Genomic DNA, 12034 nt, shown 5'->3' with positions numbered 1-12034 from the left:
AATAATCTGTGTGTAACACTCACCAAAATTATCTCCAACTTTAATTCACATTTGCACTAGGAATTTAAAAAACAAGTGTTTACCAAATTTTGCCTATGCCCTCGTTCCAAATTCAGGTAGTCCCTTCACAGCTCTCAATTTCAGCTCCACCACAATGGCAAAAAGCAATTATGAACTCTGGTTTTGGAAGTTGCACTGCACTGATGATGATTTAGGACATCACAGACTGCAGTAAGAGCATCAATGCCCTCAGGCTGGGTAACAGCAGGTCCTGACAGCTGAACTTGACTCAAAACTGCTCATGTGTTGAGTGAGCTGGACAAGACAAACCTGGAAAACACAGAAATCCATTAGATCTTGACCACATCCCAGGCAGGGCTTTTTTAAAATACACAGACACAAGGAGTGATGTTTGTGATGAACAGCAAAGGTGTTTTCCCATTGCTGAGGTGGAGTGACACTGCTCAAGCAGCTTTCCAGCCAAGCAGGGAGCAGCTCAGGCAATAGAAATCTGCAGCAGCACAATTCCATCTGTGTATGCACTCCCAACCATGGGTAGGTTACAGGTGTTACTCCTTGGAAAACTGATTTGCTGGAGGTTGAACAGACTCATCTCCAAAAGGAACTGAATTCGCAGTTTGCTGGGAGTATTCATTCCAACAAAGTGGAGCCCTGCAGCTCCTTATCAGCCAAAGAAGACTTCAGTTTCCAGGGTCTAGCTCCTGGATCCATAGCCTGGAAAAGCAGGGCAGGTCAGGGAGATCTCACACTGGCAGCAGGCAGCTGCTTTTCTCCACCCCTCCTAGAATACCCACCCAGACCTTCACCTTTTCCTAAACTCTTGAAAACCTCCCCTGCAAACCACCAGCCATGTAAAATTAAGGATTATTTTAACCCTATCCAGACCTACAGGGAGGTAGAGCTGTGCTGCCTGAAAAGTTTCTAGCACAGACCTTAAAATCTAATTTCAAGGAAGGGTTTTTATTATACAGTGAGCAGAGACAGAGGCTCAGGATCAGCATTTATAGCATGTAACAGGATTCCAAGAGAGCTCCTACATGATACACCAGACCTGTTCAGATCCAGAAGTATAGTGAATGAAACCTCATTATACAATCACTGTGGGATTTGCAAACTGGAATAGACTGGGGGGTTGCTCCAGATGGTTTGTTTTGTAGAACATTAAAATTCTACAGTTCTAGAGAGTCAAAAAGGAAAGGAAAACTCCTTGCCCAGGATCCTCTCCCACCAGAATGTCAAGTTCAAGCAGAGTTCAAGCAAACTTTGCCCAAACTGAGTGTCAGCTGCCCAATTTTAAATTGAGCATTAATTAAATTTAATGCCTGTTGAGTTTTTGTTCTGAAGTTAAACACTCTGCCTTTCCCTGCCCCATGAAGTTCTGAACACTTTCCAGACTGATTTTCTTTGTTCCTTTGGCAGCAGGAAGAGCCCAGAGCATCACAAGAGCAGAGCACAAATGTGAACACCAGCGGAAAGCATTGAAGGTACACAAGCAGAGCATTCATTATAGATGAGCCCAGCCAGCTGTTTCACCCCAGCTATGGAAAAAACATCTCCAAGAAAACCAGCTTTGAAAAGAAAGCTTTAATCCAGTCACAGAGTGACTACAATAAATCAGCTGGAGAGCAAAAGACTGGCAGACCAAACCCAGGGACTTCTCCAAGTGATTCTCTCTAGAGAGACTTCAGGATTCCCCTTCAGAAGAGCCACATAAAGACAAAGATACCAAAAGTAATATTAACTCTGCACAATAGCTGGTGACATCTAGCACAGCTCAAGGGAAACATCTCAGGGCACCACCTTAAGCAAATAAACATCGTATTTCCCTGGAGAGACATACCACGGAGAGGAGGGAGGGGCTGGGGAAAAAGAAGGCAAAATTGAGTTACACGATGAAGTTAACCTCTGAAGTTAGCATCTGAAGTAACTTTGATTTTTCTGCTGTTGGCAAGTGGTGTATCTTATGTACAAAAGTGTGAAACATACTCCTTTTTGATAAAAATATGGTAAATAAACTAAACACAGCTTGCCAATGAACCAAACCAGAACTACAGTAATTTAGGGAATAAAACAAAACAGCAACATCAATAGGCTTCAGAGCTCCTTCCCCATAAAAGCTGGAAGTAGCTTCCTCTCCCTTTCTGGTTAACATGGCATAAGGAATAGAGATTTTGCTTCCAGTCCTAGATTCACCTGGCTAAGGAAGGACTGAAATCCCAGAAAAGAGGCTTTTCACCACCACAACATTGATAACATCAGTAGCAGCAAGATCCATGATTTGTTCATAATTACACCAGTAAATTCACATCTAAATCCACCCACTCAGCACAGGGCTCCCAGTTAAGTCTGCCAAACACTGTCCATTTGGGATACACCTTGGTATTCCTGTGGGAGAGCTCCTGCTGTACACACATGTGATGTAAAACACCTGGAAAAAACATTCCCTCCTAATTTCCCACCAGGAGCAGCTTCACCTAAATGTCTACCCAGTTGTGACACTCCTTTTGGGGACAGCAGAAGCATCCTCAGATCTTCTCACCCTCACATTAGCAACTCTAATATTAGTTTAATGTTGCTTTCTCCTATGGATTACAAACAAATCTCCACTTCAAATCTTCATCCCTTCTAAGACAGAAAATTGGTCATAACAGGCTTGTTCCCTGCTCCGTAATTTTCAAATACCAGCACACCAAAAGGAAAGCAAAAAAAAATGCAGTTCAGAAGTTGTTCTTGAAGAGTCACATGAGTTGGTTTGTATTTTCAGAACTTGTTTGAACTATCACATCCAGAATAGGTTTCAAGGAAGCCTACACTTAATACATGCTTTTATTGACAATTACCAGTTTGTTGCCAAAGATCTATTTTTGACTGTGTGCACAGTTACCCACCCTGATAACCTAAATAACAGCCATATAAAAATCCTAGTTTAAGCTGAATTTTACTCAATAGTGTCTAAGTGTTGCGATGGAGCACTAAGGACATGTAAAACACTTCATTCAGCACAAAAAGCCAAATTAATGGCTTTGAACTGCACCACATCTGACTGCATCAGCAATAACAGAACACCTTCACTTTAGAAATATCAAAGCATTACATGTGGCCCAAATAATACCAGCATTAAAGAATGCATAAATACTCAAATGAACAAAAACCTCCCAGTAGAAATCATGCATTACATTGGAAATTCTATTTTGAAATCAGTCTTCCCCAAAGCTCAACCAGTCCTTCATAGAACATAGGTATTGTGGTTCAGTTAAGATTAATTTAGAGTCAAAACAAGTTTGACTTCCCAGTGTGGAAGAAAGGCACATGACTCCTAATTACACAATAAAATGCCTAAATTGAATGTTCAAACAGCTCAACTTGCCTGTGTTTACAGTACAATCCAACACAACCTTGCAATCCTTCCTAACTGTGCAGCAGGGATGTTGGAATTGAGTGTTCCCACAGATACCCAGCAGTGAAGCCAATAAAAGTCTGGAATTCCATAGCAAACTCAGCCTTTGTTACTAACACTGCTAAAGGGCTTGGGAGCATTAATGCAACATCCACCAAGAGACAAGAAAAAAGTAAAGCATCTCACCCAACATCACAAACAGTTTTCCAAGACACTACATACACTAACACTGCTTACTCCAGAGCCAAAATCCCAGAAATTCAAACCTGTTTCAAGGACTATAATCTGGTAAATGCTTTATAAACAAAAACACTTCAGTGATAAGAAATGGAAGCAGATACTTGATAAAGAATTCCAATTGCACAGAGCTACTATTAAAAAAAAATCTACAAGGTCATGCAAGGCAGCTATTTTTATACTCCAGCAGAAGAAACAGGGGTGTGGAAAACATTTTTTTGCATTATTCTATATCCAGAAAGACCTAAGCACAGCTAAAAGCTTTTGTGGTTTAAGGCATTGCAGGGAACAGGCACATCCAGCACAGTGGAGCACAGGAGCCGTGCCAGGAGGCCACTGCTATTTCTGGCTGTCACTGGTGGGTTGGGTGACCTTCAGGGCACAGGGACGCCTCTTCCCTCAGCCCCTGTGGGCATCCAGGGAAAAGTGCCTTTTCCTGGGCCCCAGAGGGACAAAGGACAGGGGAATTCCCTCGGGACACTGCACAAGATGAGCCACTGGGCCTCTGGTTTTGTGCTGGAACCATGCACAGCTCTCTTTCAGCTAAACAGCTCACTCACATTATTCTCAGTCACCAAAAACTCCACGTTCTGACCCACTCCTTGGCTTTTAAGCAAAGTACAGTTGCTACAACAAACTGATTCGTTCATTTGTCTAATTTTACATGGCTAAAAAACCCAAAGAACAAGATTTACTCCCATTTTTCCCAGGCCATCAGTAACAGTTCAGTAAATTTCATTTACACGACCAATAACTACAATAATTCACAATTTAGATTGTCAATTTTAAGCAATAAACAATTATAGAGAAGAAATTAATACCTCTAACATTCAGTATGAAAAGAGAATCACATTTACCATTTTATTACTCAAAGATTATCACTTAATTCAGTTTTCCAGTATACATGTACTGGAAAGGTATAGTCTTACCTTTAAACAAAAAATATAATCAAACCTCAAAAATCTAATCTTGTTATATTTGGAGCCACACTGAATTATAAAATTCCCATCATCTGCTATTGATTCATTGAAACACTGTAAATCACCTTCAGCAGTGATTAATGTAAAAACTGTTCTTCGTTACCATCATAAATGAGAACAAATCTAACACCTTTCACTGGTTTGCATTTTAACAAAGTTAAAAAAAATATTAAAGAATGTGATTTTCATTTCCCTCTGCCCTTTTCTCCAAAATCTATCACTGTCAGCTTCCCAGCAACAGCACATCCCAGGAATATTTCAGCCATACTACTGTGGCACATCTCTGCCCCACTGACAAGATCATGTGCAAATCAACGTTAAGGATTCTTCTCCTAAACAACACTTCCAGTTTGAGCAAAAAACTTGAAAAAATCTTTTTTAAATAGAGAAAAATCTCAAAACATTGACTAAAATCTGTTCATTTTATAACTAGCTATCAATTGGGTATTAAAATCTAGAATTTTTTCCACAGGCATTTTTTAGTAGCATTTAGTTCTATTTAAGGGCTATTCTCTCCAAACAATTAGAAATTATAGAAGAAAAAATATTCAATGTCAGTTGGTACAGACATGAACCTTGGGTACACCTCATTACTGAAACAATGACAAATATGATATTAACTAATACAGAGTTTCCTTTTCCTCTTCTACATGGCAAAAATCTGGACTTTTCTATGCATTTATACACTAAAGTAATTTAAGTCTCGTGCCAGTTAAATCTTAATTAATATTAATTCTTCTTAACTGACATTGATAATAAAAATTACAACATTCAAATGAAATTAGCATTAATTTCCTAATTAAAACCCATTTCCAAGACAAGCCATCTATATTTAGAATCCTGCCTTTCTCCAGAGACAGGAAGAACACTCACTGTGCTGTTACACACTTGTGCCTCAAAAATGTCCTAAGATTTCACATTTTCAAGTGTCAGCCTGATTTGAAACCTTGGATTTTTGGAGCAAGGTCTGAATTTGGCACTCTACAAAGACTCTTATCTTCCTTTTTTAATTGATAACTAAGGAATTTGTCATCAAAGTTCAAAAAATTCTCCCAGGAAAGCAACTTCCAGCCTGTCAATGCAGGTTGCTGTGGCAACAACCACCATGACAACGCAGGCTCCAACATTATTTAATGGGTAAAGTGGAAAAAACAGCACAAGACACTATAATGAAAAGCCCTGTGCTGCGAGTTGTCCTGGGGAAAAAAAAATTAAATAAAACAAAGGACTGTACTCCTCTACCCCATTTTTTTATCAGCAGCTCATACCTGGGCTGGCAAAAAACCACCTCCACTTTTATATAAAACCTTATTAGGTTACAGAAATGGTGCAGCTCTGCTTCTCTTGTGACTTGACAGGTAAAACACTCTGAAAATGAGCTTTTTTTTCCTACAGATAAGAGGTGTGATCAGTGTGGAGCAGAAGCAGCAAAGGGAACAGGAACATAAAATACAGTGAGGAAAAAGATGGATTCTACCATAACAAACTAAAAATAGATTCCCTGCAAACAGAGCATGGATCATTTAGGATCTTCAGAACCAACAGCTCCATCTAGAGTTAAAAACCAAGGGATATTAAAGCAAGCTGGCAGGTAAAACATTCTTCAGATTTCTTAAAAAAACCTTCTAAAAAATTCTCCAAGGTCTCCCAGTTGCAAATTTGGCTTTAAAATATTTTAGGTTCTCAGGGATCTTACATAAGTTTTTCTCATTAAAACCAAACTGAAGGCAAATTTGAAAGGAAAATATCCAAAACCCAAGTGTGGTCATCCATCCTTTGGGCTTCTTGCATCTCAGTGACATTCCCACTGCAATCTGAGGCTTGGGGAGGTTGGTACATTTTGCCAGTTTTCAGTGGGATCAGGATTTTAGCACCACAGAATGTCAGTCAAGGAATCAGCCTCCCAGCACCTCCAAAGAAATTCATACCCACATTCAACACTAAATGAATGGTCCAGTCAGGGATACAACTTCCTGCACATGCAGCATTTCCCAGGTCCCAGTTGTTCACACTTATTTAAAATTTAACACTGATTTCTGCAGAGCCAGGATGCCCCTGCTCAGCTGTTTGCTCCAGAGCAAACTATTTTGCACTACTTCTTTCAAAGTAATTTATCATGATCACATTTTATGTCTGCTAGGCCTCTTGCTCCTCCTAAGTTATACTTTACCTTGCAACCTGCACAAAAAAATAAAATATAAAGCCATTGCTTCTTGATCTTGAGCCTGCACTGGGTACATTGTGGCTGTGCCTCACAATACAATTAGTGATGCAAAAATAGAATAAAAAGGGGCAGAAAATGGGGAGCTGCTGGAAAACCATTGGGTTAGATGTCTGCTGCATTCCTCCTCCAGAACAAAGGCAGGCTTTGTTAGTCACTCCATGCTTCTGGCAACATTGGAGAGCCTCATGGGCTTTTTCCCCACATTTTTTACACTTTCCCTATCTTTATCATCAATCCCTTAGTCATCTCTTTCTCCCTCTTACAATGCTTTGTCTATTTACCTGTAGAACCTCTGTACTTTCCAATGCCATCCCTACTCTTTTTAGTCCATGTGCTGTGCTCAATTCTATTTAGCATCATAAATTGATAAATATTGTTTAGGACAGACCAAAACACCTTTACTACTTCCCCCTAAAATACATTAACATTAAAAACCCAGAACCAACAAAACAACTATCAAATTTGATTACCATCACCATGTGATTTTTAAGAGCACTGCACCTGTGAAAAAATCAGGCTGGTCCATGCTTTATGTTTAATTTAAAAGCTGGGGCAAGTGTGAAAATATTGCTCTAAATGACACTGCACAAACTGTTCTGGAAAGATTCCTGCAGGGGAACAAACATCACCAGGAACCTTTCTTGAAATATCTGACTATTGACTCACTCACTTGTTTCTCTGCAAAGTGTTTGGTTTCCTTGAACATGCAGGAGCTCCAAATTTTTAACAAGTGTCATCACAGTGTCTTTAAGTCCTGAAAATCTAAAACACAAACCAGAACCTGCACAAGCAGATGGTGATGGAATTTCCTCCTGATGATTTATCACATTTGGAGTACAAATTATGTTTAGGGTTCTTGGTTTGTATTAACTTTCCACAGCAGAAGCAAGCCCCATTTTGCTGTTTTGTTTTTTAAATACAGCATTTTAAATAACATTTACATCTGAGAACACAGTATTATGAAATTATAGCATTACAAAAAATGCTGAGAAAACCTTTCAGAACCTCAAAACCATTTTGATCTGTTATTCACTAGTACCAGCAGAGAGAAATAAGGGTCTTTCAAAGGAGCAGCTCAGACACAAGAGTTCACTTTTCACAGGCAGCTTTACCAAGTTAATGCCAAAAATAAACTCATTACCTTTTCCATATATTGGAGAGCACAGAGGGAGCAAGGAAAAGTCTTTCTACTTCAGACTTTTACTCCAGGACCCCAAATTTAATAATCCATGCTTCAAAAACCACACTTGGACTTCAGCATTGCTGCATTATTCCCACATCAGAGGAACACATTGATTTCCAACATGAAATAAAGAAGCAGCAACTAGAAGCAACTTTTTATTTGCTCTGGATGCATATTTTTAAACAAAAAAGCAGGACAATAAATAGAAACAAATCCTGGTTTCTCACAAGGTCAATTTCTGTTCCAAGTTAAATAAAAATACGCCACCAACACAGAAATTCAAAAAACACAGAGAGATCAGGATATTAACAAAATTCTTTGAGAAACTAAGTGTGAACTTGATATAAGAAAAAGCCTGATATTTCTCTGGCTTTGTAAATGCTTTGCAGCCCAAGATAAGCAACCTCATGTTAAGCACAAACCCAAGGAAAATGATTGGAAATCATTTAAAACTCTGACTAGAAAGTGCAACACTTTTCTGTGCACAAATCCAACTTCTCTTCATCCAAGCTCAGTATTGAAGCAATTCCTGTATGGGAGAGTGTTGGCAGAACATGCACTGCTAATTTCCCATCTAGAAAAGGAAAGTTCTGCCCTCACTCATTCTTTGTTGAGAGAACAAACCCCTGAAGGATTTTTTAAAGTTCCCAACAATCTCCCTGTATACCCTCGCAAAAAAATGATAGTTGGAAGCAATTCAGTGGCGCTTTGTGTTTTCTCCAGGCATCATTTCCTCAGTGATAGCTTTAAGCTGGAAACTGGCAATTTCATAATTAAAATTATTACCCATTCTTTGAAAGACACCAAAGTACTTCAAAACTCATTTCCAAAGGCAGAGACTGCAGGCCTTGGTCAAAATGTGTATTTATGTATTATGGGTTTTTTTTAAATCAGGGAAAAAAAATTAATATTTAAACACAGTTTCCTTTAAATTGTTTTAAGCACAGACTGAGAAAGCATCTCAAGAAGTTCTTCAATTTTTTTTAAACAAGAGAAGTTTTGATTAATTAAAAAACAGATTTTTAATCACATGAATAAAGGCTTTCTTTTCATTTCACAAGAACCAGGGATGTTAAGGAAATTCATTAAACTGTGTGGGATTAGAAATGAAAACACAGTATTTTCTAAAGCTTAAAGACTACTATGCAGTTTAAAGAATCCACCTCCTTACCTCCACACTGAATGAAAACACTGTTAACATTACTGAAACATGGATCTACTTGTCACTTTGTATTAAAAACACTTTTGCAAATTAATGACAGTAATAAAAAAAAAGACCACAAAAATACTTACATTTTATTCACTTTCTCTTCTGGGCCCTGAACTTGGCCTGTCACAGTTCCTTGGCTGGTATTTTTAACCCAGCCAACCACTCCTAATTTCTTGGCTTCCTGTTCTGTGTACTGATTTGGGAAATGAGAGAGGACAATCAGTGCCAGCACAGACACCACCAACAGAACACTCAACCCCCAATTGTATTTGCATAGTTGTAAGAGCTACATCTGAAAAATAAAAATCCATGGGTGATACTCATCTTCAGGCACTCAGATGTTCCCAGCAGCTCTGCAGCTGCAAAAGGCACAGCCCATTTCCCAAAAAGAACAAGATTTCGATCACAAAGGACTCCACTTATCCCACACCACTCCCTTCTACCTACTTTATTCCTTTCCATAGCTCCTATCACTGCTTATTTGACCTTTCAGCCACCACAGTTTTTAAACTCATTAAGTCTGCTATGTGTACAAGCTTCCCAGTTCCTTTTCAAGTCCTTTCCACCTGACCTTCACCCTTTAAATTCTACCTCCAGCTACTGCATTTCTACTGACAAACAGCAGCAAAGGTCATAATCTAATTACTAGGAAAAAAAAACAAGCATATTTTTGCAATACCAAAAAGTTATGATTTCCCAGCAACTCATTTGTGATGAAATTCACAAATAGCAAGAGCCAAACTTCAGGTCTATATGAGCCCATTCCAAAAGGCAAAACATGTTTTGGGGTGATTTAGCCAATGAAAAAATGGTGCTAACTATGAAGAGTGTTTTCCAAGGTGATTATGAGCAGCTTCTCCAAACTAATTTGGCCAAAGGCACAAGAATGCAGCTACAAACCTTTTACTCAGTACTGCAGAGCAGCTCAGGACTGGCACTGAGGTGTGTGTTCATGGGGCTCCAGGTCAGCTCAAAATAAGGCACAGCAAGCCTGGACTTACCCTTTCTTCCTGATAGAAGAACTCAATTCAAGGCAAACTCTACTGCAGTCCTCTATTCATTTCCACTTGGCACTATTTCACAATATATAAAAACTATACATAAAAGCTTTCTGATTTAATATTAAGCATGGGCCCCTATTTTGAGACAAAACCAGTGTTCTTACTTTAATTGTGTCCTCTTGTTTCATGGGTTTCTGTGGAATGCAAAGCCACCTGCTGCACGTTCAGAGCTGCTGGAGTCACTTGCTCAGGGTATGAGCCACAGAGTGCTTAATCGCAGCACATTTTTTCCCCACACTAGCCTTCCTTAAATACAGGTACTACGTTGCCATTTGAAAAATTAAACTGAAACACCTTGTTTCAGATTTAACCTTTCTAAAGATTAAGGTGTTACCACATTCTTGTAGCTGTTATATCACAAGTAATCCAAACCACAATCTACACGAGCAACGCATTAGTTAGTAAGCTTTTAAAAACCCATTTTAATATAAAACCGTTTTAAATCTACTCACAGTACTTAACCATCCAACCAAGCACTCAAAGTTCAGGCTGGATATATTTACACTCCACAGACCTGCAGCTGTATTTTTAGCACTGGAAATATTATACCATGAAGTATAGCTAGTAAACCCAGCATTGCCTTACCATCCTGAAACAAACACCTAAAAAAAAGAAAGAAAAAAAGGAAATTAAAATAGCATGTGAGCATATCACCCCCAGGAATTTCAGTCAATATAAAGGGGCAATAGTGTGCATACAAGTCACCCGTGGTGCTTTATTATGGAAACTTCAGGGACCTTAACATTACGGGCACTGAACAGAACTTGAGTTTGAGCTTTCCCTTCGTCACATGATTATTGTCACTTACGTATTTAAGTGTTAATTAAAACGCTGCAGTGTGTGAATGGGAAGGACGGGAGGGGCATTCCCACATACCCGCGCTGACAGAAGCCACAAGTGCAAGTGCGGGAAATGGGAACTACTCTGGACAGAGCAGCCTGTGCTCCCAAGGGAACCCAGCCTTAAGGCGCGGGAATATTTACAACAATCTAAAACAAAACCAAAAAAACTTTGCCGACCCGCTGGGAACGCGGCAGCGGCTCCCGCCTCCCCTCAGGCCGCTCCCACCCCGCGCACGCGCGGTGCCACCGCCGCCGCCTCAGCGCGGCGCCCCTCGCCCTCCAAGCGCCGTCCGCCCGCCATTACCTTGCACCCGCCCGAACACTTCGTAATCCACGGATTTGAGCGCGCCGGAGGCCTTGGCCAGGGTGGACATGGCAGCGGCGGAGGAAGAGCCGCTGTTGCGGCCGCCGGTGCTCCGCGGGCCAGCGGCGCCCGGACGGGAGCGCGAGAGGCTCAAGCTTACCGCGTAAGCGGCCGCCTCACGTGGGGACGGGGCGGGCTACAGCACCCCGAGCAGAGCCCTGAGGGGAAGGGGAGAGGACCTGCGTGTGAGGGAAGAACACCCGATAGCGGCGGGCGGAAACATTGCTCCTCCTGTGAGGGGAAACACACCTGACAGCGAGGGGAGACACAGCTCTTCCCGTAAGGGAAAAACATCGCTTCTCCTGTGAGGGGAGAGCGCCCGACCCCGAGGGCGGGAAACCGCTCCCGCCGTGAGGGACGCGGCCCCGCATCCCTGAGGGGTGGTCCTACAGAGCCCTCATAAGGTGTCATTCCCACATCAGTTTCAGGTTAGAAATACGTTGAGAGAACAATGTCTGAACGGGATCGTCTCCTCCTCCAGGGCTGATGCTGCCACATACACACCTGGAGTCCCC

The 12034-nt window shown here is 40.8% G+C and overlaps 1 protein-coding gene across 1 annotated transcript in view; it reads right to left on the bottom strand.

Moving 5' to 3' along the window:
• ACYP2 (acylphosphatase 2) overlaps positions 1 to 11640 on the bottom strand; it is a 33140-nt gene extending 21500 nt beyond the window's left edge. Inside the window, exons 1-3 of the mRNA XM_082302654.1 lie at positions 11460 to 11640; positions 10899 to 10915; positions 9336 to 9445 (exon numbers count right to left, since the gene is read on the bottom strand). Coding sequence (XP_082158780.1) covers positions 9336 to 9445; positions 10899 to 10915; positions 11460 to 11529 — 197 coding nt within the window. The 5' untranslated portion in view covers positions 11530 to 11640. The remainder of the gene's footprint in view (positions 1 to 9335; positions 9446 to 10898; positions 10916 to 11459) is intronic.
• Between the last annotated feature and the right edge of the window lie 394 nt (positions 11641 to 12034).

The sequence above is a fragment of the Coloeus monedula genome (assembly GCF_965178545.1).
Source record: "Coloeus monedula genome assembly, chromosome: 2".
Classification (NCBI taxonomy): Eukaryota; Metazoa; Chordata; class Aves; order Passeriformes; family Corvidae; genus Coloeus; species Coloeus monedula.
Note: the sequence above shows the minus strand (reverse complement) of the source record. Positions and strands in the feature narration are given on the sequence as shown.